Source organism: Myripristis murdjan, chromosome 4 (genome assembly GCF_902150065.1).
Source record: "Myripristis murdjan chromosome 4, fMyrMur1.1, whole genome shotgun sequence".
In the NCBI taxonomy this organism is placed as follows: Eukaryota; Metazoa; Chordata; class Actinopteri; order Holocentriformes; family Holocentridae; genus Myripristis; species Myripristis murdjan.
In genome coordinates, this window is record NC_043983.1 from 12,884,747 (window position 1) to 12,911,750 (window position 27,004).

Sequence of the window (27,004 nt, forward strand, 5' to 3'; positions counted from 1 at the left end):
TTGGGACAGACTACTGATATCGCCACACATGAGGCCCGACACAAGTCTGAGCCTAAAAGCTAGCAGGCTGATCTTATCGCACTCTTCTCCCCAGGCAAAGCCAAGAGAGGAGCGGCCATCCCTGTGTGTGATGCACTGGTGATGAGATTTTTGGTGTGTGGGGGTGTTTGGGTGTGTGAAATGAATTTCAATAATGGCATTTCTGATTAACCTCATCTGTGCGTGTGTGCGTGTTTGCACGTGTATGTGCATGCCTATGCGCACTTGCACGTGCACACATGCACATATGTAACGGAATTTCAATCATGGTGTATCTGATTAACATCATTACCAGGCCCATTAATCTTCCTAATGGCCCTGGTCCCCTTATTACAGGGGTGGAGACGTCCATTTTCAAGACAATTAAACACACTTTTTGGTGGAAGGATGGGTGCTAGATGGGAGACACTGGCTTGGCATCTTTTAGAGACAGAAAGTGAGTCCAGTGCAGGATTTGCTGCTGTGCCATGGCCTTATTATGACACAAGTGGTGAGTGATGCCAAGGCGATGAAAACAAAAATATGAAGTAGTTCAGGGAGTTATATGTGGTTCCAAAGGCAGTCTGCATGGATATTAACGACAATACTGGTGAGCACTGCTGATAAATTGCTCTCAGTGGCCACACATTTAAGTTCATGACAAAAACAAATGAGGCAAACAAAAGAACTTGCAGAAAATCCTCAGTGTATTAATGCCACTTCTCTCAACACAATCAGTATCAAATGGTTTAGACAACCAGAGCAAGATACTTGAACAATAACAAATTTTTGGGCTCTATTTTCGCAGACCAGGTGAGGCGGAGGCGCAGCGCAGCTGCGCTGCGCCAACTGGGAGTGGCCAAGTGGATTTTGCTATTTTGGCACGCCGTGCGCCTTGGCGCAACTACTGCGCCGTTCCTCCTACCGGCGCAAGGGAGGAGAGAAGGCGTGGAGTGGGTTTGACACAGCCGATTCACTTTAAACCAATCAAATGAGCCCCTGTCCTCACCTTTAAAATGCGCTGCGCGAAGGCGTAATGAACGTTCACACAATTGACATGGAGAAAGAGAGCAGCCGCGACACACACGCAGTGAGGCCAGTCTTGGCTGCTGGAATGTCGCTGGAGCTACCTGCCATCCATCTGTCCATCCATCCATCCATCCATGCATCTATCCTTAAATTCGTCTTCCTGAGTCCCCTGTCTTTCCATTACCTACCTGCCTCGCATCTCTCTTTTTTCCAGCTCTGTCACCCTCTGTTAAAGTTATTGATTTTTACAAGCAAATATAAATTTAACTGTGAAGCCCCCATTTTTAATGAATGTTTTTACATCAAAGGATAATCCTCGCAGTATTCATATAAATACATGTTTGTTTTGCAACTTTTGACTCCCGTCACTTACTGATGCAACGACATACTAGAGATTAAAACAAAATCCGGTTCATGAAAGCTTTTACATTTGTTTGTTTGTTCTAAACGCCCAGAGTCTGGCAAGGAACCGATGCATTTTACATTTTCTATATGTGTGGAATCAGGGTTTCCCCTAGAAAAAAAATTGGCACCGGACAATGTGACCGGCAGGTTTTCAATTTACCGGACAAATGTTTGAAATTCCGGTCAAATATTATCTGAATTTATTGAGCTTAAAATTATATGCAGGCTACATAAGAATGATATCAAGGCATGTCAATTTATAGCATAATATTTTTATTGAAAAGTTGGCTATATCAAATAAAATGAGTGCCGTCAATTGACTCAAGTGCGTAACGTCTAAAATAAATAAATAAATAAATATTGCACAAGCCTGTGCTCTTTTAACGTGAACGCTGCATACAATTGCAAACAAATGCAACTACAATTTGCAAACAAAAAAACTGGCTCATACCATTTTAATAACGCTGCGTGCTGCCAACTTGAAATGAAATAGATGCAATAAAAACTAAATTCAGCAGCTGAATTAAAATCGAAAGTCTCAAGTGTCTCTCCGCAACTTGCAATGTGCATCAGTCTTGTGACCTTGTTCTCCCCCAGGCGACTTCGCTGCTGTTTTGATCCGGTTCTGCAGAGAAAAACCCTCTCTCTCTCTCTCTCTGGTACACTGGAGACAGGGATCACGCAGGCTATTTTTTTTTTTAAATAACTAAATAAATAAATAAAATTACGTGAAAATTGACTGTTTTAATAAAATTCAAATTGTGCTTAGAGGGAATATTTTCACCGGGCATTTAAAAATTACCGGACTGACAGGTGATCAGGTTGGGTTTCCATTGTGCATGCCAAACAGTACCAATCTCCTTTGATCTGACATCAGTTGTGTCGGGACAGTCGATATGGAGATACATTTATGTGCTGATTGAGATTATAGCATTGAATTGTGTTTTTTGTGGTTATTTATTGCATGCAATGCATTGTTACTGTGCCTGACAATCTGTGAGGTTTTGGAGACGTGTGCGCACTGCCCGCCTGCCAGCCAAAATTCCACTGCGCCGGTCCGCTGCGCCTTGCGCCGAAAGTAGACGTGGTTTCAGGAGGCGAGCTTTTGGCGCACCTCGGCGAAGCCTTTTGGCACGAAAATGTCACTGCGCCAGGTTGAATCTGTCGGCACCTACCCCTGCTGCGCCGCCACTCCCATCTCGGCGAACCTCGGTCTGGGAAAATAAGAAACTGTGCGCCCCACGGGTTGCGCTGGTCGAAAATAGCCTTGCGCGGGGTGCGCCTCACTGCGCCACCCTGCGCTGCGCCGGGAAAATAGAGCCCTTTCTGTTATTTACAACTATGCTGAGTAGTGCTCCAATAAGCACCACTAATGTAGTGCTCAACAATGTAAATATTCATCTAAACAAATCATTTAGTCTTGTAATGAGATTTTAAATCCACCAACAGGCTATAATAATTTAAACTCATTTCAATATAAATCAACTTGTCAATCAAAAATTTTCTTGAATCAAATGTTACTTCCAGCCGGTGGAATCACCATCACTTAAATGATCTTGCACCTGCTGTAAGAAAAATAGGACTCTATGAAAGACTATGAGAAAGAAGTAAGATTCTGTGCATTGCAAGCAGACAAAAAAAAAACAAATGCTAAGAGGTCTTCTGTCTCAAATGAATTTCTGTCCTACCAACTCCCCCTACCTACCGCTGATGAAGTCCTGCTCTGCCAGGCTGTGGATGCTCGCCAGATGGCCGCTGTGCTCCCTGCAGTCTTTTTCAGCATCCTCCCACGTGTGTCTCCGGCTGAAATACCTGTAGCAGTGGCCGTGGAACTTCCTCCATGTATGCTCACAACCCTCCGTGTCTGCAGGGGTATGTGGAATAGGGATGAAAAATCCACGTGTGATCAGAGAAATGCAGGTTTTTTTTTTATTGTTAAACAAACACAAAGAGTCGACAGATACAGAAGAATAATGGCATGGTCAAGAAAGGAGTAGGGGTTTTGGATGTCAACACCATAGAGTATTTCTCCTTTTGAATTCTTTCAGCCCACAAGCTCTACATACTGAAATACTCTCTGACTTTCTCCTCTCACTCTTTCCTGGTCCCCTCTCTCTCTCTTTGGTACAATCTCCATCCTTTAATCACTCTCTCTCTCGCTCTCTCCCACTCTGTCTCTCTCTCTCTCTCTGTTTCCTTCCCTTTTGATTGGACTTGGACTCCTAATCCACAGCAGAGGCAGACGGGCGGTGAGGCAGCTTAGTCCAGTGAAAGGCCCTTTTAATCCATTCAAATGACAACAATACCTAGAAATGTCTTTCAGCGTGCGGCGCTCACTTGGTAATTAAGCCCTGTCACAGTCCTGTCAGCACACTGACTGTTCCTCAACCCGTTCCTGCACTCCTCTCTCGCTCTTCTATCCCTTCATCTGTCTGGGGGTTAGCAGTGTGACTGTGAGCTGCACGTATCAAATGTGATGCACTGTGTGTGTGTGTGTGTGTGTGTGTGTGCGACGATGTGGGTATTTTTTCAATCAAGCCTGTATTGGACTGTGTATGTGTAGATTCCTCGGTGTGCTAATGTGTGCATGTGTGTATGTCTGCCTGTGTGTGTATTATTGCTGGCGTATGTACAGCTGATGCGGTTCAGAGTTTATCTGTCAGCCAAGCCACCTTCAATTTCCCCTCATCCTCCCATCCCTATGCCCTCTCCTTCCCTCCATCTCTACAGTGCAGGGACCAGGGGAAAGGCCTCAGCTTTTCCTCCAACAAATTTGAAGCGACACTAGTAAATTGGGGAGTGCAAATTGGGCTGCATGGGGCCCTGCTTAGCATGCATGCAGTCACAGACCGGCAAGGCAGAGGAGAGGAGGAAAGGAGAGCGGAGAAAAGAAGAGAAGAGAAGAGAAGAGGAGTGGAGAGGAGAAGAGAGGAGAGGAGAGAGAGTCATACACCATGAAAGCCTGTCTGTAAAACAGATTGATGTATTGTAATGTATTGCATATAGCAACAGTGAGGGCTGCCACACTGTTATGTTCATTTATTGGACTCCACCCAGGCTTCAGTACATTTCCACGACACGACACAAACTACACTCTACCAGGTCTCAGGATGACCCACTGCTGCTGCGGTTCAACCCTGAGGTGAGGGTGCATTACTTCTCTAAGCTCTCTCTCTGTCTATAAATCATTCTCCCTCTCTCTCTACTGTATCAATCCAGTTTTCTCTCTTGCAGATAGATGCATTAGTTGGCTCAGGAGTAGCACAAAACCACTATATGCATGTCTCCCTCCGGTGGGTCTGAAAGTGACAAACTGAGCTCTACAGCACATTTTGGCAGCATGTGGGCGAGCAGTATGTGAGGAAATTGTTCTTTGTCCCAAGCCCTACCTCCAGCTTGCAAACACACTTGTCTGTGCCGGGAATGTAATTTTAAAGGGGATCTCACAGGTAAATATACAGCAAAGGCATGTAAAACACAGTAATCTAACCCCCCCTCCAAAAAAAAAAAAAAAAAAAAAAAAAAATTGATGAATCACAAATGCATGTTGCAAGCACACACGTCTTTGCATGTGCTCACACACACACACACACACACACACACACACACACACACACACACACACACACGTGGGACCAGTGGAGTGGAGAGTGAGTACATCTGCATGGCTGCAGACATTAATCTTTCTGTCTTTCTTCTCCCTGCAGGGTTCAATGAAAGGGAGAGGGAGAGAAATATATGAACACATCTTGGGATGTATATGTGATTGAGGGAGGCAAGCGCTGCCTGTCCAGTTTTAACACTCCCTGATACTCTTTGGTACAATTCAGCACCCTCTTAAATTCATCGTTCACCCACCGGTCTGTTTGACATGCATTCACATATTTCTCGGCCGGTCCCATAGGTCTGAAGGAAATGGGAGTGCTGTAAAAAGACTATTCTCACCGGTACAATGACTCACAGCCAGGCTGACAGAGGTTTTAACCCTTATTAACTGAGCAGGATGACAGCTACCTCACAGCTGACTCACTTCTCAGTGGCTTAAGGGAAGAGTGGCAGAGGAAGGTAGTGCTTCATACCCACCAGGGTTAAATAATATTAATGATTAATTTATCTTAACAAAGTATTTACTTCACATATAAAATAGGTGGGATTTTATCACACAATTGAGGTGAGGTAACTCCTGGCCAGTCACAGAAGGCCATGTCAGAACTGGCTTTTACATTCATGTGTGAACCCACTGATGGACAAGTGACCTGTACAGGTTGTTCTCCTGCCTTTGCCCCTATGCATGCTGGGATAGGCTCCAATCCTCTGTGACTCTGACAAGGATTTAGTGGGTAAAGAATATGAATGAATAAAGCGGCCTGCTTTGTAATTTCTAAAAACCATTAATGGTAAATGAGTGAATGAGTGACATTTATGGGTCTGTTTGTCCTGCTCATATCTATAATACATTGGAATACCCAATCATTTCCGCAATTTAGACCATACACATACACATACACAGACTTCTGGCAAATGCACAATTCTCTGTTGGGGCATTTAGACATTACAGGAGACAGATTGCGTTTGAATCAGCATCTTGCAGCCATACTCTCCCAGTGGTACAGACAGAGAGCGTCTGACAAGCGTGCAGTAGAATGGCATTAGCCAGCATGATGTTACTGCTGTTATTGCTGGCATTGTGGGACCAAAGTCAGCATGCCTCTGTCTTTTTTAGCTGCTGACTGGTAACTCACTGCTCTCTCGCTCCGCTGTCAGTCCAGGTATCTTCCACTAACTTGCTAATACCACCTCAAACTGTTTGCCCACATTGCGGCTGGTACACTGTATTAGCTCTGGGAGTGGGTCCAACTTGGCTCATGAATGTGGAAAATGGGTTGTTATCTATGGGTACAGGGAGAGGAGAGCAAGTGGCGGTGTCACAGAAGCACACACACAAACACACACGTCTGTGCATTCAACATACATACCTTCGTTTCACCTTCTACTGTGGGGTGCAGACTGGCAGCCAGCCCAGACCATGTGTGTATATAAGCAGCACAGCCTTAGCCACCCATCCTGAAAGTGGTACTACATATTGCACACCTACAGGTGCAAACTTGCTGTGATTTCCACGGTCTCTGAGATACGAAGGTGGGCGAGTGAGAAGCAGAATAAGAGGGAATGAACAGGAGAGTGAAAGAGAAGTAAAGAGAGACAGAGTGAAAGAGAAACAAAGAGAGAGACGGAGAGAGAGAGCGAGCGAGGAAGACATAAACAGACATGTATTTTCTCCTCAGATCTTAAACCTAGTCTCTGCTGATTTCCTCCCCCTCTCCCTGCCAGTGAGGCTCAAAGCCCAACATCACATCAACCTCTTCAAATATTTAGACTTTATTCAAGTCGTCTTCTTTTGCCTGCTTTTCCTCTGGCATGCTGAGGGAGGCAGGGGGTACATTTCAGCGATTAATATTCCTAGAGACTGAATGAGCAGCAGTTAGGAAATAAAAGGCCATACACTTCCGGCTGACTGATTGGGTGATTTATCCACATCACCAAGTGATATTTCTACACCGTGGCTTTTCAGATCCCCTGGATGATGAAACAGTGTGTGTGTGTGTGTGTGTGTGTGTGTGCGCGCGCACACGTGTGCATGCGCTACCATTCTACTTTCTCACTGTGTGACTCTCTTTGAAGACTGACAGCTCAGCGTGCCATTTGCGAGAGGGCAGGCGACAGTAGGCCAGAGGGTGAGAGACAGAGAGAGGGAGGGTGGGAGATAGAGATGGACACGGGGAGAGGAGGGAGACTGTGCTGACAGTTAGAGGCAGAAGGTGTGAATGTGAGGAGAATGTGAGAGTGGTTTGCAAAATCATTAATGGCAATTACGAGTACAGCTCAGATTAATGGAACAGCCTAATAGTGTGATTCCTACAATTAGGTGTAATAGATGTTACAGTAAAACAGCAAGAGACTGTAACTTGAATGACTGATGCTAGTCTGAACGCTCATTCTGCATAATTAGCCAGTAAACCTGTCTTTGCAGAGTGATGCTGATGAAGGAAGCCAGGGTGAAGGTGAGGACAGCACATGCACCCGTAAATAGGTAAAATCCACACAGGAGTTCAAGCTCTGTTCCAGGTTGTTAGCTTCAGTGGCTAGTCTGGTAGCCTATTAATGCAAATGATGCAAAATTCTATTTACGACCTTTTCACTGATATACTTGAGCAAAGATAGTGTTGGAGTCATGACAGTCTTTTCTTCACAGTGGCAATTGTCTCCATTCTCAAAGTTTTATTTAAAAAGCACATATTAACATGAAAAATGCCGTTACCGCATTAAGAGCTGACATCACTTACTTGCGCAGATTTCCTCTAATTCACATTAGGCCTGCATTGTCCCAGACAGTTCAGGGTGTTACCACTGAAACTAAGGTGCCACGGTGCCATTGGTCTGATGGCCCATTATTCCAAAACCCCAGTAGTCTGAAAAATGCCTCACCGGACCGAAAGCCCATTAGTCTGATGGCCCAAAAACAAACACAAAAGTTTTGCATCCCTGCAAATGCATCCACCTCTGTTTCTGCCAACCTTAACCTGAGGAAACCATTGCCTAAATTACAGTTTTGTAATAATGGACCTTTAGATCTTTAGACCAAAGGGAAGTCCCCAAAACTAAAGCCCTGGAACAGAGCTACATTCAAGCATGCGCACAAGCAGTCCAGTCCGCCCAGTCAGGCAGGTCACAGGCTTTCATTATCTCATTATCCACACACATAAACAGACATAATATACATACATATTCATGCATGTCTGCATCCTTTCCAGTTTAATTTCTTTCTTTTTTTCCCCTAAGGACAGTGGGTAGGTCATGGTCCTTCAGTGTTTAGTTAATGTAAAAGGAGGACAGCATACTCAAGTAAGTATGATGCATGTATCCATGCGTTCATGTTTGCATCCTGTTCAGACAACACAGGTCACAGTCTCTCAGTATGTAATTAGTCTAAAGTGAGGACACTTTAGACAGTAGGTATTTACAGTAGTTAGTAGATATAGGTGCACACCAATTCATGCATGTTTGCAACCTGTCCACTTTTTAAAAGGGGGTTGAGCAGGCATTCAGTGTATAATTACCTACTGAGATAACAGTAAAGGCAGTACAAAGTGCAAGCCAGGATTCATATCTTTTCTGTCACAGTACTTGGACAGTTTCCATGAAAAGTACAAAAGTCCAATAAACAGTATTGTTTTACGCTTTCCATCAGAAAACAAGATTCTTACTGTTCATTAATGCACAAAAGAAGAACACAGTCCCCCCCCCTCCCTTTTTCTCGCTCTCTACTCTCTCTGTTCTATCTCTTTTCTTCACAGTTTCTAAGCTTTATTTCAGCAGGGGAAGAGAATGACAGTTGCTCCAGGAGTGCTAACTAATTAAGTGCCTTGAATGAGAATAAATCTACCTCTCATCTCTCCAGCCCTCCTCTCTGAGAGAACTGGCAAGTGGTGAGCACAATAGTATATGGACTGAGAGAGATGTCTTGCTGGTATTCTGTTTGATTAGCGCCTGCCAGATTTGGCCAGGATTGTGTGTGGACTCTTGGACCGCCGGAGAAAAACTGAGTGAAAGAGACAAACCAGGAAGCCCCATCTCCCTCTCTTCTCAGTCATGACACGCATCTCTCTCTACAAGTTATTACAAAGCATGAATCTTCATTAGCATTAATAGCCTCTGAGGACCAGGAGGATGCACAAAAATTAATTTGGCAGTGCCAAGCTTTCTGCTGAGTTGCCAGTGTGAATACAATAACGGTTCAGTCAGGACCCTGAGCAGAAAAGCATTACTACCGTCCCTGGAGATGCTTGGCTGATAAACAGCAAGTTGGTGAACTCGGATGCCTTTGTGACAACTGTGAAAGCCACCTCAGACTCACAAAACCACCTGCTCCAAAAAAATGAAATGAAGGAATAGGGACCAAGGAGTTCAATATACTGTAGGTTAATAAGAGACCAAGGCTGAGATAATCTAGGGTGCTTCATCTAACTGTCTAAATGGACGGCAAGAATGGGCACCAATGACAAGATGAGGCTAAAGTGACTGACAGCCACTGTTACCAATACCAATCTGAACCTGGACAGAACTGGGTCACAGAAAACCAGAAGCTGTATTTCAATCATGAGTGCCTATAATCAGTATGAAATGAAGTTGATCTCCATCATCACAGGTTACTAGCCCCCTACTTTCAGGCATCATCTGAAATGAGAAGGGGTTTGATGCTCAGACACAAAGAGGTGATGTCCAAAATGCTGCTACATACTTCCACTTTGACCTGCTGGCAGGCGGGACCTAAGGATGGCCCTATTGGTTGATCGGTCAGTCTGTCCATCTGTTCGTTCAACACTTTACAAGGCAGCATGGCTCGAAATCAGTTGGGTGACCTGCCATGAAACTTGATGAGCACATTCACACTCCCCACATGATGAACCCTGTCAGTTCATTTGGTGACCTTATGACCTTCTTTCTAGTGCCACCATCAGGCTAGAATGTGAAATTTGCACATAAGATGGTTGCCATGATATTGGTGAGTGCATTCATGTCCTCAAAACAAAGATTTTTTTTTTTTTGATTGTGGAGAACTTATGACCTTTCCTCTGGCACCACTCAGGCCAAACATTTGACTTGTACACAACACATCTCTAAATGTCATGGAGAGATTGCCAAGTCATTTGTTGAGCATGCTCATGTTTCCCAGGGAGTGAACCCTATTTATTTTGGCATCACCTTTTCTCTAGCACCACCCATAGGCCATAAAGATTTGATCAGATTTGATATCTCAAAAGCTGATGAAATTTGGAAAGGATATTAATGCTACCTAAAGGATGAATCAACATTGGTGACCGCATAAACTTTCCTTTAGAGCCACCCTCAGGCCAAAATGTACATATCCCATTTTCTCACTACTACATGCACCAAGCATGTCGGGGGAATGCAATTATGTGAAGCTTAGTATTGAAAATTCCCAAAAGATCTCTACTCAAAATTTAACATAATGTTGTGCTATCATTTATTTTGTGCAGTGTCATCTTTTTCAAATGGTGAGTATTTTGGAACAAATATATTCCCATCTAGAAATGTATACAGACTGAAGGCTTATATAAACTGAGTGGAGCAGATAATGAGCAAATGGAGGATTTTGTGCTTCAACGAAAACATCACCGAATGCAAACCAGTTCCCCTATTAATCACAAGGAAATTAGCTACACTGAAGGGGAGGGGGTGGGCAGGAAAGGGGGTAAGGAGAGTGGGAAAGTGTGAGATAGCGATAGAGAAGTCTGCAGTGAAAGAGTGCAGGTAGGGTTGCATCTGATACTTTCTAAATCACTTCCCATTGCTGTTACTTAGCTAAGTCTGCTCTCTTCCTCATTAGTCTCGGTGTGTAGGCTACACTACGTGTTCCCAATCTGTGGCGGCGGTGCTGCTGTTGGCATCAGCATGCTCAAAGTCTTCCTATCTGTCAGCCCCAGATACACCCAGCTTCCTCTTTTGGGGAAGTTGTGCTCTACTTTGCTATAGGTTCCCTGGCAAAGCTGTCTGGCTTTTGTTTTCCTGTCAAATGCAATCACCTCTCTATATTTATGTGTGTAAGTGTGTGGGTGTGCCTTTTTGTCTATGTGTGTCTATGTGTGTCTTTGTGTATCTATGTGTGAGAGATAATGCTCATGCCCAGTGTTGGCCGCGCTGCTGGAATGGGTGGGCCACCCATTAGGAGTTGCCACCCAGCCTGGAACAATTTAATTGATATTGGTGTCATGGGTGGCTGTTGTATCAGCTGGTCTCACTGCTGTTTCCGATGATGTTCCACCCCAACACCAAAGATTTCTGAGGGGAAACTTGTCCACGCGCGTGCCTGAGTGTTAGCCTCAGTAATCATACCCGCCAGTAACAGCTGAGCAGCCCACTGGGGATTTAGCGCTTCTCTCCTGCAAACAAACAGGATAAATATTTATAATCCGACGTATGGAAGCAGGAGGGGGAACAGAGGGGGCGGAGGAGAAGACGGATGAAACACGAGAGAGCTCCAAGCCGGCCTTCTTTGCAGCTTTAAAGCGGGAGAAAACACATTCTTCACAGATAAACCAACCAGCAGCCAGACACCTTGGGATTAATTAGCTACGCAATCCTTTTAAAACAGGCTTTTTAATTTCAATTTGTAGATTATTTGTTCTGGTAGGAAACAGAGAGACAGAGAGAGAGAGAGAAAAAAGGAGATAGAGAGAGAGAGAGAGAGATGATTAATTTATTTACTGTGGATTGGGGCTTTGTGTTTTATTAAGTTGGTTGTTTTGTTACTGAGAGTCATTGTTACCTACTGTAACTTCACTGCTGTCAACATAGTGAATAAAAAACACTTTGATTTCAGGAAGGGCACATGTGAGACTCAATCTGTCTACACATTAAGTGTGTGTGTGTGTGTGTGTGTGTGTGTGTGATAATGCGCATGGTGGGAAAAAATATGGTATCAGTATGTCTCACACAGGCACCTAGCACACATGCACACACACACATACACATGCACAGACACACAGACACACAGACACACAAACAGCGTGACAGAGCCTCCTGCAGTGCGCCAGAGATGAGAGGCACTGAAAGATGCAAGAAGTGCAAGAGTGACAACGGAAAGGTAGGGAGGGAAAAGAAGAGAAGAGGCACACATGAAGAAGAGGTGTCTACAGTCGTGGAACAGCACAGTCACAAAACCACACTTGTGCACGTACAAATTATCTTTTTTTTTCCTAGAAAGAATGAGGGAAAAGAGGATAGTATATAAGTGTATAAAAGATGGACGAAAACACTAGGAAGATGGTGAGATGAGAGCAATTAGCTCACTTCAGCCAGGCTGTGGTTTGTTTTCCATCTCTATTGATTAGGCAGCTGGCCAAAAAATAGCAGGATTTTAAAATAGCACGTAAACACTCAGGAGACAAGAGTGGATCAATTCACAGCCAACTGACTTTATTACTCTGATCTCAGCAAATATCCATTTATTACTGTCTATTATTTAAAAAAAAGAGAAAAAAGAGATTCTATTGTGTCTCAAATGCATAAAATATTCACCATGGTCGAGTGTGACATTCTTTTGAGGACATATTCTGTGTAAGGCTCAAACACGGGCTTATGTGAATCTCCAATATCTATCACCAAAGTGCTGATTATTACACTAAAACAAATGCTGCTCAAAACTTTGCTACATGAAATTAGCTGCATGAAAAACAATTCAGTTCAATCCAATGCAACTTCATTGTGTACTTTGTGTGCAAAAGTGCAATTGTCTTTAGAATGAATAATAATAATAAGTAGTAATAATCTGTATACACAATGACTACACATTTACAATCTGCTCTAGTAACATAAAGCAGTAATAAACTAGAGGCCAAAGAGGCAGATCTGGTATTTGCATTCATGCAGTAGTGAGGTCCGTCTCAGCTGGTTGGACCCCATACACACACATTAAAATCAGTTTAACCAAATGACCTGGTTGCAGCAACTAGGCAGATGTGAGATGGACGGTGTGCTCAGCAAAGCAGCGATTCAGCTCCCTTCATTTTATTTTATGTCATGAAAACCACGGCGATTAAATGTATGTGAAGTGTTTTAATAAGGGTTTTGAAATTTCGAAAGCGTGTCCTGTCATTTCATTCAGTGCGATTTAAATTATACTGTTGTGGTGTTTTAACATTGGAGTCTGGTTCCAAGACTAATCCCCCGCATGACGTCAGCTAAACAAACACAGCGCTGAGGTGAATGTAATGAACTGTAACACGCTGATAGTTGCATTTCTGTATCTTTTTGCCAGTAGGCATGACAATTTAAACAAATTCTACCTGGCTCAGGACTAACATTTCTACAAAGTTTCTTCATGTAAATCCGTTCAGAAGTTTTTGTGATATCTTACTGCCAGACACACAGACAGAAAGACAGATCATTTTCATAAACAATGAATGATGATTAAAGTTACAGAGGAATTAAGAACGCAAATGCAATGAAAATAAAACAAGCACATGAAATGGTTTAAATTCCATAAAAACAGTACGACTCTTCTCTCTCTCTCTCTCTCCCTCTCTCAGTATATTCACTCTCTCAGTATATGGAGGACTTCAGCCCTGGAAACTTACTATTATTGACTCTCAGATGGGATCACCATGGCAACAGGCCAAAGGGAGTCAGTGGACTGAGGCTACCTAGCATCTAAAGGCTTTCAGATTACAGCACATATACTCGAACACCAACCAACACTCACACACACACAAACACACACACACACACACACACACACACACACACACACATATACAAATACACACCATGAATTGTAGCAAATGAGACAGAGAGAACTGGACCGCTTTAGCGAGTAAGGCACCAATTGGATGACATTTAAATGGATAGCAGACTCGGTGGAACGAATGAGTTTGCTGAGTTCATTTCGGCTGTTCATGTCACAGATCAATCCTATGTCTGCATATCAAACTGAGATCACAAGGAAATGGCAGAGCGCTGGCTGTTGTGAATTGGGGAGGCAGAGGCTGCAGGCTTACACTCTCCATCCTGCTGCTCCTAATCAGCCATGAAGACACCGACGCAACAGAAGCCAGAGTGAAATTAATGTGTATATGCGGCTAAGGTGCATGTCAGTGGCCAAAGGTACTGTACATCTGTATGTGTGTGTATGAGAGAAGGAACGGTGTGTATGTCTGATATTCAAGGCCACTGAGTAAACAAGGTGGGAGTGTGTGTGTGTGAACAGGATGTATCCTTATATGACATAGAGCAATCAGGCATTTCTGCATCACGCTTTCATCTCCTGCTCCTTTTAAGTGGGCTGTATACTTAAAACAAAATCTAACTTATTGAAACAGAAACACAGTCAAACACAACAGTGAATACAAATTTTTGTGCATGCTCACAACAGTTTTATTTACATATCAACCAAATGAGGGTGCATTATGATTCAATATGGAGCTATAAGCTAGGAAACCCAGAGATAGCTGCGGCTTAGGACACCCCAAATCAACCTCAATCAACCCTCAACCTTAACAGTTGTCAGTGAACACACTGCAGGGAGGTGGGGGGGGCAGTAGTCTTAAATAAACCAGAAGCCTCAAGATTGCGCAAAAGATAAAGAAACAAGCTAGCACTAGTCCATCTTTTTACAGCACTCTCAATCTGTTTTGTTATATACATCAAGAATATGTCTGATGTAGGGATGGGAAGATTAACCGATTCATATCAATACATGGACATGATGCACGTGCATCGGTAGAGTAGCCCATCCATTTAATTATTAGATGTTCTATGCCTTGATTTAGAAACCTATCCAGTAATTTGATATTATGTACCTTTTCTCCTACCTTACATTATGGAGCAAATGCTGATTGCTGCTGAGCAGTGTGGGTTAAGGATGTCACAACAAACTCATATGTGTGAGAGATGGACGACTTGACAAATCAAATGCAATTTACAAAATGTGCCGTGCTGCTGTAAAGTACACACGCAGCACAACTAACCTTATTACACGCTTGAGACGGCAACATGGTGTGAAAGTGGAGGCACTGCCAGGGCCCTGGCCTCTCCTGCCTCATGTTCAGATTCATCCCAGGCTAATTGCCTCAAGAATGGTGAGCCTACTAGTGCCTGGCACTATGCCTCATTGTTGTTATAAATCTTGAGCATCCTTTATCGTGAGCCAGGTGTTATAAAAGTGTACTGTACTGTCAACTTGAAAAACACAGAAAACACATCATTCCTTTGCATTGGCATACCACACTGAATCACATCGAATGGCATTGTGTTGAATCAAATCATTAAATCGCACTGCATTGTGATTGGGGGGTGAACTGTATCGTATTGCATTGGCTGTTGCTGCTTATGTATCTTTAATGTAATCAGATCATTGGCAGTGTATCCAGTACATATTGTGTCAGCTGCAGACCAGAGATGCATGAACCTAGTTTGATGGGAAGCTGCAGCTTCCCTGATTTCCCTGATTCGCTGAACAACCAATCAGAAAGACGATGATGATGGTGATGACGCTGAGCTGGTCATTCAGCTGTGGATACAGTCCACAGTGCGGGACACACTGCACAAACTAGAGGTGATCATTAGGCCAAAGATGGAGCAAGGAGGAGTGCTGAGGGCCAACTGTTGTTTTGGTGTGTCAGAGGCTTTAAACTCAAAGATTAACGACAACAACAGTGTCTGCGGTGACAAAGGCGGAGACACTCTTTCATTATATCATGCAGTGGGATAAAAAAAGATGAAGAAAGATGATGGTTCCTTTGTCCACTAAATTAAATCAGAGGACAAGAGGGACAGTTTAGCACCGAGAGGGAAAAACCAAGACAATAAACTGTAAGAGTAAAGGAGAAGCTTTTCCTCAGGTCAGCTCAAGCAGATGGGTGTCCATGAAGCTGCCGAAACTAGTTTCCCCAGCAAGTGTACTTCCTCGTTTATGCTCCTTCATTCTCAACCTCTGTCTCCCTTCACTCCCACCAGTCTGTATTGATTACTCTGCCCTGAGAGACCAAGATCAGGCCAGACTAGAGCAGGAAAAAGCAAAGCACACTGGCAGCCAGACACACAGATGAAATATGGTTATTCAAAATCACAACTCAACAGAGAGATGAGGTTAAAGGTGGAGTTGAACTGACAGAGCTTGGCTTTCTGGTTTTATGTATTTCCGTGCAGGCCATATCATGCTTCCAATATATTCCTTCACTTGTCTCCTCTTTTCTTTTGTTCTCCCTCTCGCATATCTTCTCTACATTCTCAAGCTCTCTCGTCCCCACCCACTATCTGTTTTGTTTCCATTCTTTAAATTTTAATTGTGCTATTTTAAATCTTGTGTTTTAAGATGTGTACATCCTGCATAATTTAGTTGTGTTGCTAGTTAAAAAGGGAAAGTAAGCCAGACTCTAAACCCCAACTTTTATTCCGTCCCACCACATGGCTACAACTTAAATGTACACACAGGTCTGGGCATTCCTCAGTGTTGTACTGGACTGCCATGGAAAAATGTTGGCCATGTTTCCATGTGACACAGAGCTTCATTCTCACAAGGGAATTCCCTGAATGAGAGACAAAACCAGCTGGACACAGGTGTTCAGTCTAAAACTGATGCATTATTCCACAGTGCTTTCCTTGCTTCCCTCCTTCCCACAGCTGCCTTCTTCCCCTGCTCCTCCATCTTTTTGCACACAATCCCATCAAACTCCTCATCCTCATCCTCCACCGCTGCCTCCCCCTCTGTTCACCTCCATTTACACATACTCATCTATCTCCTCTTCTGACACATCCTCCCTCCATTCACTCCCTCCATTTTATCTTCCAGCTCCTCCACTTCTCCATCCATCCTCCTACTTCTTTTCTTCATCGCCAACATAAACCCCAAATTGTGGAGTGAGTTAATGTGTATTATAAGTACACAGCATTTGTTGTTCATGCTGTTACCTTTCTCACATGTAGCTCCACCATAGCTGGGCAGGCAAAGACACACGAAGGAATTGATCTCATCGATGCAGGTTCCCCCATTTTGGCACGGGTTGGACTGGCAGTCGTCAATGTCTGGAGAGAGAAAGAAGAGATTGAGTTAGGCAAGCTAGTGTGAAGACACACACACACACACACACACACACACACAGACACGCACGCACACAGGGCAATTTAAAAATGGCTACTCTTGAAACTACCTGCCACACTTAGTTACTGAACAAATGTAACAGAGGTCTGAATTCTGCAGAGATTAGAGGCATTTCTGAGAAAGTTATAATTAAAGTGAATTGATTGAGTTCCATCAATGAGTGGTTTGGGGATGCAGTGAAGCGCATGATACTAATTGCAATGTGTTTGCAGGACGTGCCTGAGTTCTGCTGTCATACCTGAGCTGCAAGAGCAAGAGAGGAAAAAGAGAGGGTGGTCTGGCGGTGCATCAGAGACAGAGAGAGTGGAGAGAGGAAGACATTCAGCAGGATGAGTTTCAATCTTCTAAATTGACTTCACTCACACAAACACCCCTGATGTTGTGCTCGTCGGTACAGAATATAAGATGATATGCAGAAGAATTTTAATACAGTGACCAACATGATGCACACAGTGAAAACCATCCGTTAGATATTAAAGCACAGATTCACTTTTTGTGCACAATATACACAGTTGCCACAATTACTCATGCAAACGCGCACACACACACACACACACATATGCATGCATGCACACACACACATTCATACACTCATTTTGTGGAGGCGTCGAAGGGGCGAGAGTTCTCATTCTGTTGAAAAATGGTAACTGTATTTCTCTGGCTGATCTGGGCCTGGGGGCAAAATCATTAAAACTGCAGCTGGTATCCCACAATCCTCCGCCATCACAACATCTGAGCGAGTCCCTGGGGCCTTGACAAGAGGTCAGGGGAGAGGAGGATGAATTGGAGGGAGGCAGAACAGGGTCTGAGGAGAGAGGAAAACATGCAGGGGTACATGGATGCTAAAAAACATCCAAGACAGAAATGGGAAGAGCTATCACGGAGATGTCATGAAAAGAAGGGTGGAGGAGAAGGAGGGGGATAAGGATGGGGTGGGGGTGACACTGTATGATTCTGTGAGTTGGGAAAGTTGGCAAGTCCCAGAGTTGGATTACAGGGGCTTTGCAGGCAGCCAGCGTTTGGGGCAGAAGAGTCTGTTTGGATAAAGCAGCATGACAGCTCCACTGCTGGTGCCCCGTTTGGGCTGGCTGATATCAAAGGCTGCATTAGATGCAGGAGGTAGAGCCCCAGCAAGAGCTGCCTGACATGCTATTGGTATTGATGTAGTTACTGCAGTATCATGTACATCCATGTATTACTGTCCATCTCTTCCAAAGTGAGCAAGTAAGTAAACCTTTTCTAAACAGTGATTGCAAAGTGCCTCACAATGAGATATCAGAAAAGTTAGCACAGCAAACCACAATAAAAGATTAAAGACAGAACGGCATATGTTCAACAGGTAGAGGTACAAATAAAATATCAGACACAATCAACGGTCAGAGTAAAAATATGTTTCAAGTCATTGTAAAAAAATATCAGTTGACTCAGATAATCTCATATTGAAGGTTTTTCCAGCAATAAGAAGAGCGCAATCCTTTAGCTTTAGCTATTCTGTGTAATGACCAAAAGCTCTTAGCTTGAGAAGTTAAGAAACTATTTACATTTTGTCCATTTCTTATACCCAGACACAATATATACACATTCCATTTACACTTGGCCACATCAATACATTTTCACTGGGTGACAGAAAATTTGATTGCATTTTCCCACACAAAATGCAGATGACCTGGTGTGCAAGTAGACCCAACAAACCTCAGCAATCTGACCCTTCCAGCAAGTAATATTTGGGATATGGACTGGGGGAACCTCATCTCAATGACTCTTGGAGTGGAGTTAACGCTCTGTTTAAATGCTGAAATTGCCCGGGTCACATGCCTCTAACTGTGCATGGAAGAGATGACAAGACTGGTTGATATATCTCAGTACAGCCAAACATAAAGCCCATGTAAAAACATAAACACGACCATAACCAGGCATGCTTCCATTTTCATATGCCATGAATGGAAATTTCTGAGCAGTTGGATTTCTTCTATGCTAGCACTATTACTGTCAGTTGAGATGTAATATTCTAGGTGGAGTACCACTGACGTATGTGGCTTGTGTAGTTGAATGCCTTTACACTTGATGGCTAGAATATGTCTCAAAGACTCCTGTGGTGGTTAGATAAATCAGATTTAAATTAAGCTCAAATGGATCTTGGATGCCTTGACACTCTTTAGTTATCGAATTATGATCCTGTCAGCTCATAACACAGGAAGCGGCGAAGTGTAAACAGGGTACAAGGAACTATGTGGCATTGGCAGTGAATTTTCATCAAAAAACAATAGCCAACATGTTCTCTTCTGTTGTTGATTGGTGGCCTTAACATATATGTACTGGCGTAATAATACAGAGATACACAGGTGCTTCCCAATGCAATGCCCTGGATGTAATTAAAAGAACTTAAAAACTGATTTAAATCAACCTCAGCCATTGAAGGAAAGCAATTGCATGAGTAATGTAAGACCAGCTTGCAGTTAGTTAAAAGACAAGCAGTGCCATTTTGGACCAACTGGCGTGAAGCCACAAAGGCTTGGCTAAGGCAAGTACAAAAAGCTCTGTAGTAGCTCTAGTGCCATGATAAAAAAGCCTGAGAGATTTCTTCTGTGGCTTGAAAAGACAAAACAGGTCTAATTTTAGCAATGCTTCTCAGTTGAAAAAAGCATGATTGAAGGATTGTTTTGCATGCTACTTGAAATTCAAAATTGGGTGAAAAATAACATCCAAATTCTTATTGATCAACTTAATATTGGATGCCAACTAATGCCAACTAATATTAGATGCCAAGAAATTGTTGGATTTCTCAAGAAATATTTCAGGGCTGATAAGAGGTCAGTTAGACAACAGGTCAGATGGATGACATCTAATCCTTACTAGTCAATAAACAGTCAATTAAAATAGATTACCTGATGAAATAATTGTCCTTGCCATAAATCTAAATTTATGTGTCAACATAACAAAGAAAGAGTTAACATAACAAAGGAAGGACTGAGAACAATACAGGCCCAAGAAAGGACACCTGAGGCACCCCATATGTCACTAAGCAAAATAATGAAACATTTTCACTTCTAGACACTGATTATCTTTCTGCACCATGAACCAACAGATGAGGAGGGGTGGATCAGGGCACCAATACAGCTGTTGAGAAAAAATATGGCCACTGGGCTTAATATCAGCTAGCATCTGGCCTCATTAAATACTATATCAGTGGAGAAAGAAGGAAATGAGGAACCAGCACAGTTACATTCTGGATTATAGGAGCAGAGGAATCAATATGGAAGTTCAGCTATTAGAGGGACCAACATAGCATTCTTGACATGAACTGGCAGTGGGCCTCAATTATATTCAATGTCACTAGACTGAGAAGGACAGGTTATTGACTATGTCTAGAATCTCAGCAATGTGTTTTGATTTGAATAATCTTATTATTACCTGATAGCTCATTATCTCAGCCATTCTACACCACCTCTCCTTATTCTTTTAATGATAAAGCAGAGATGCCATATGGCTGGACTGGCCCTATTTGTCCTCAGTACCTAGCAGTGTCTACCTTCCTCTCCTCTTCTCCAACAGAGCAGCGAGGGCCAGGACACAGCAGGCCTGTCCACTCAAAGTCTACTCACTGTCCACTCTGCCCAGCTGGCTAACTGAGAGAATCGTCCAACTTATACAGGTGGCAGTGTGTTTGTATGTGTGTGCATGTGGTCGCATTGTGTATTTGTCTGTGTGTGACTGTCCCTTTCTGGCTCACTCCCCAGGACAATAAAATCAGGCCCGGGCACGAGTACAGTCTCCAGGGACTCTCCAGAGGAGCAGGCAGTGCACCACTTATCTGCTGGCAAAGAAATGGACGGAATAGATAGGCACCAGCCCTCATGGTACAGTAATTGTGGGGTACAGCTAACACGATAGCAATGCTACCAGCCCGGCTTTGTGCTGAAATGATTAATTTGTGTCTGACAGCAGGGCCAGCAAATACAGGTGGGCATGAGGAAACAAAGCGACAGGGGCGAAAAAAAAAATATGGAAGGGATATTTAAACTTGGTTCACCAAACAGATACTTTAGATGTGAATTCATGACCACAGAATGAGTGTGTACCCTGCTCAAATTTGTTTTTCCTCTCCATGTGTGTCTGAGAATAGCTGGAGAGTTGTAAGGGTTTGGGAGGGGGGTGGGGTGGGGGTGCGTGGGGGGTATGAGAAAGGATAGTGAAAGAGGAGCCAGACAATCTAGGGGCGGTATGTGTTGACAGGATATGTGGAGGCTCAGTGCAGGCAGGTGCTGAAATCAGGGGATGAATAATTGACAAAGGACAAAGAGAGGGAGGGAGGGAGGGAGGGAGGGAGAGAGGAGAAATCAGGTTGGACAGGGGTCTTGGTCAGCCTTTTACCATTTCCCTATTGGGATTATTTGTGGTTCAACAGATCAGATTGTATTCCTATTACCTGTGTACTGAACCAGAGCTTTGCCCGCCCAAATATCAGCTCCATCACCCGCCCATCGTTCCCTTGATACCCCTGTCTTCCCTTTTCTGTGACTTTACCGGCTCTGAAGGTTTTTCTGCTTTACCACAGTGAGATTTATGCTTTCAATTCCAGCTGAAGCCAGGGCATTTGTGAACACTGAGGCCAAATAAAAAGTAAACAGCTCTCTCTGTTTTATAAATGAGTCCTCAACCGCAATCAACAATTTCACGGCTACGAATCCGTGTGGATTTAGCCAGCAAAAGTCGACCATGGGGAGGGAAGGAAGGAGAGAGAGAGAGAGAGAGAGAGAGAGAGAGAGAGAGAGAGAGAGAGAAGGAGAGTCCACTTACTAGGATGTAATAAAGGCTTGGAGAGAAAAATCAATATTTCAGCCAAGGTCTTTCGACGGGCGTGCATTAAAAAGTTCCGTGCCAGGTATATTATTTTATTTGTCTTCTGTTGTGGAGTTGATTTTTTTCTGGTACTGGTAAAAGATATTAGATTTACTGATCAAGAGTTTCTCACAAAAAAACACTAAACAAATAAACCTGAACTTGGTTTCATAAAACTAGCGCTACCAAAAGTCTGTCAGTTGTTTGCAAATGTCCTATTCTCCACTCTAAACACTCATAAATATTCACCAGCAACATCAAATGAACAAAAACTAAAATGTCAAAAGAGAAACACTCTGGGTATTTTTTTTTTTTTTACTTGGCATTTGTTGGCTTTGACACAAAAATAGCTACAATTTCCCGTGCCAGCGTCTTAAGAGGTTCATTTTAAACGCAATTCTGAATGATTGCTCTCTCTGTGTTTAAGTGCCTGGTTTTTGACTCGTTTATAGCAAAGAGGGCTTAGAGATACTGGCTGTCCATTTGAAATGCCACAACCACTACTAATATCTTTTGAGAGGGTCAGGATTGCAGCCATTTTCTAGTCAACCAAATGACTGTTTGAGAGAGTGGTGGCAGCATTGAAATTCACTACTGCATCTGACATTTTTTTTTTTTTTTTTTTTTTTAAATAGCTTTTTAACATTTGAAGCATAAATTGCCCATTCGAGGGAGGGAGAATACTGTTTCTGCTGATTGTCTCAAGCATAATTGCTTTGGCAAACTGTGAATAGTCCCAACAAAAAAGTGCTTCATTAAGTGAAAAGGGAAGTGGTACCATAAGGAGGAGGTGAGGAGGAGGGAAACAATGAAAAAAAGAAAGAATAGAGACCAATAAGGAAATATTGGGATAGAGGGAGAATGTGTTTGAGAATGAGTGTGAAAGAGGAAAAATTGGATGTTCTGAGCAAAGAATGACTGAGCGAGTCACATAGAGGACAAGTGGGAGAGTGAAAGGAGCAGACCTGTTACTGTTAATGGGATTACTGTCTGCGAAAAACCTTCCTATTGTTAATGTGTCTGCTCATTAATGTGCGTACATGTACAGTACCGTGTGTGTGTCAGTACCCTTGCATCATCTATCACACGTATTTATGGAGCAGCAGAGCATTCTGTTGATTCATTTTGCCATCAGCTAAATAAAACACTGGCTTAAAGAAAGAGGAAGATTTGCGGGATGTACAAATTATGCACACACACACACACACACACACACACACATGCACAGAGGAACACATACAAGCACTGGATGGAAGGTGATCGCAGACGCTCTCATTATGTGTCACACACAGCGCATGAGCACAAAACTCCTGTTGGTGACACGCACAGTAGTTTGAAAGTTGTCAGTTTGAAACAACAGAGCAGAGAAAAGCACAGTTTCCTCTGTAGACTAAATGCCAGGCGTCCAGTTCAAACAGCAGCCTGATCAATTACACAGAGACCCTTTGAACCGGCAAATGCCAGCCGGAGAATTCACTTCTGACAGGGAAGCAGGGAGGGCATTAAGGGGCAATATTAATGCGCTGCTTTGTCTGCTCCATGGAAGCAAATACATGGTCATGCATGCACACATGCATAAGCACAAGACCTCGCATGAACCCACAAACACATACCCAATCATTCTACTTTTCAAACACACACACACACACACACACAAACATGCACCCACACCCACACACTCTAACGAACACAGTGGGTGCCCCTTATCAGCCAACAGCAGTGACAGATCTGGTCACCCTTTTATACATTCTCCTAATTGCCTCTAAACTGCAGCCGACATTATGTTAAAATAAACTGACATGACATCCTGTAAAATGGGGGCTTTGAAATGGAAATGTTTGTTGCTGAAAGGCTCTGGGTGTCTGTCATATTTCATTGTGAAAAAGTCCACATGATTGACTTTCTTTAGGTTGCTGAGAGGCATCGATATTTCTCTCTCCTGCAAGCAAGATGGACAGCTTTCTACTGAGCCGCCACTTGTCTAGACAGCCTTGGTGTGCTGTATCAATAACTGTAATGTTGGTGTGCATTGTGCATGTGTCACTGAGTATATGGACATGGATGTTTATAGTGTAAGGCATTATCTGTTTTTGTGCACCTGAGAGGTGAGAGTGTCTGGCACCCACTCCAGACCGGACATGAGTGGGTGTCTATGTCAAATGAGCAAAAAAAAGTAAAATGTCAAAAGAGAAACCTGCCACCTGCAGGGAAAGGCACTGGGCCATAGACATAGTATGGTGTGACGCATACTTTTGTTAACGAAACATTAAAACTTTTTTTTTTTTCCCATTTCAGTGTCACAGTATCACCCCAAACTCCAAGATAAGAAAAATGTCCACTGCGCAACAAAAATTTAATAAAAATAACTGTTTACTTCCATGTTATTTTTTGTCAAAGCTCCAGGGAGCCACTGCAGAGGGTCTGAGGAGCCGCATGCAGCTCCAAAGTGTGTGTGAGACTACAACCATGCAAGTGTCTGCGGGTGCATGCTGTACCACTCTGTATGTCTGCCAACATGCATGTGTAAATGTGTGAGTATTTGTATCTGTATCTGTATTTGTGCACATGTACCTTATGGATGTGTGTGTCTGTGCATGTGTGTGAGAGCAAGTGTTGCGTGTACGTGTGTAGACGTGTCCTGAGCTGTCAGCTAGGTTTGGGTGAGGTTGGTTTTCAAGGCCATCAGTGATTGACAGGCAGATCGAAGAGAGAACAGACAGACGACATGTCAGCACAGCCACAGTAACGGGATCTGTGCTGTCCTCCAGGGATCTGAGTGCAGCACTGACCAACCCACCAGTGGACCCAGTGTCCTGAGACAAGACCTTTATTGGGTTTCTGTTGAAAATAGAGAACACCAAGTTTGTTTCTCGCCTACAGTTAATGGTTTGCAGTGTTAAATATAATATCTCATTTGGATATGGAGTAATCTGTTGCCTAGCCCTTGTTAGTGGCAGCTGAGAAATGTTGTACTTGCGGAACGATTCGATGCAACGTTCCCGAACAAGACATCAAGAAAGAAAAAGGCTTGTTTCTTTTGTTACAAGTTTGTCATAGAGTTGAAGCTGACCAAGCAATATAACGTAGGAAAAAAAACAAACTTGATTAACGTACAGAGCAAATTTTTACCAAAACAAAGTACTAGCCGGACGGGTGTGTGTGTGTGTGTGTGAGTGAGCTATGGAGCAAGCCCCCGACTTTGGAGAGGAGGGGGCTTCCACAGGGCTGGTTGTCATCAGAGGCAGGTGTGGTCATCAAACAGGCAGAAAAAGAGACCTCAGTACAACGGCAGATCTGTGTGGAAAATACTAAACAAACACTCGTGCACCTGACACACCTGCCTGTAACACTGCCTGTAACAATACTGTGTCCCTTTTACTTGGCAAAGGCTTTTGGAGAAAGAGGGATGTGTTACCTCACCACTGACCCCAGCCGCATTAACAGCTTGGAGCCCAGACGATAAACTGAGAGCCGCATACAGGCAGTGATCCAACTCGACGGGGTTTACCGCATTTTCTCATGTGTCTAAAGCAAATAGAGCCTAAAAGCACTCTTGTACACATTTCGAAACTCACACCGCTACATGAAATATAAAAGCAAGGGGAAAAGAAAAAAACAGATTAATCTTAATTCATGTGTCGCACTGCGTACACTGTATGTGAATGTGCATGGCACTGTATGTGTGTGAATGTGTGTGTCTACATTTGGAGACAGGTCTTCGCCGTGGCTGACAGGGCTGGTGCAACATTCATAACAGCCAGGGAAAATGTAATGAGGAAAAGTGTCACAACATCTCACATCGCTCCGCTAGCCCTCAGCTCTGACAGCCTGACTCTGCTCACTGACTGTGTGTGTGCATGTATATGTGAGTGTGTGTGTGTGTGTATTTGCTGGCTCCATTTTTGCTGTCTGTTTATATTTTGTGTGGGAGGGGGGCCAGTGGCCAGGGAAAGGAAGCCAGAGACAGGAAAAGCCAAGCAAGCCTGCCACAGTACCATCAATATAAAACAGCCTCATTCTCCATTTCCATCCTTCTGCAGATTCTAGTACAGGAAAGCTGGGGATATGGTGAATTTTAGAATGACAGGCAATACTAAACAGGCTACAGGAGCACCAGCATAGAAACCACTTGTTGTTTATTTGCTTTACATTCCCTTCCCTATGCTGTGATCTCCTCATATGGTATTTATCATTAAAGGAACCCAACGTTTTGGACAAAAAGCCCTTTTTCCAACATATCAAGACTGAGATAAGATGTTTGATAGCATTTTCACCTCTGTACGTTTTAGGAGAAGTTACATAGTATATAATTGCTGAACACATGTATCCTTCCACCTAATGCAGCGATCCATGCACAGGTCAAGATATAGCAAGATCCGTCATCTAACTTCTCCTTAAACAAGACATGGATTTCAAATACATGATACATTGTAAATAAGACAGATTCAGAACTGGTGTAAGGTTTATTTTTTCATGTTGATGGAGTGAAGCTGATGACTTCCATAGACTTCAAGTCTTTATGTTAAGCTAACACAACATAACAGTGACTTCATAACAGTCACACCCCATCATCAGAGGTAAACGTTCAGGCTATTTTCATCAAACGTGTTTTTTTTTTTTAGCCACAAAACATCTCTGCTAATAATAAAACTGGACAGATTTGTTATATTAGCAATTCGACAGTGTTTCTTTTTGATACAGACTTTAAGAATTATAAGTTGGCTGTGCTTTCTTGTTCACCTTTCCAGCAAGTCATAGTGATGGGAATACTAAATCTACCCAAGGAACAAATGAAAGAAGGAAGGAGATAAAATCACAGCTAAAGCATTCCTAATTTGTACTGGTGTCAAACTTTGGTGCTACTAAAATGTTGTAGAAAATCCCACTACAAACAACTATACCTGTGCCATTTGAACTTTGACAGGACAGAGATTCGACTGCATAACAAAACACACTTTACATAATGCAGGTGCTTTTTTAGGCAATGTGCAATCCAATGTTGTGCTTGTTATCGCTCTCAAAGCACTGGGAGTC

At 43.2% G+C, this 27,004-nt stretch overlaps 1 protein-coding gene across 1 annotated transcript in view; it reads right to left on the bottom strand.

Moving 5' to 3' along the window:
- Positions 1 to 27,004, bottom strand: part of ncanb (neurocan b) — an 89,592-nt gene that overhangs the window by 8,999 nt on the left and 53,589 nt on the right. The window contains exons 11-12 of the mRNA XM_030049711.1: positions 16,942 to 17,055; positions 3,158 to 3,316 (exon numbers count right to left, since the gene is read on the bottom strand). Of these exons, the coding sequence (XP_029905571.1) occupies positions 3,158 to 3,316; positions 16,942 to 17,055 (273 nt within the window). The remainder of the gene's footprint in view (positions 1 to 3,157; positions 3,317 to 16,941; positions 17,056 to 27,004) is intronic.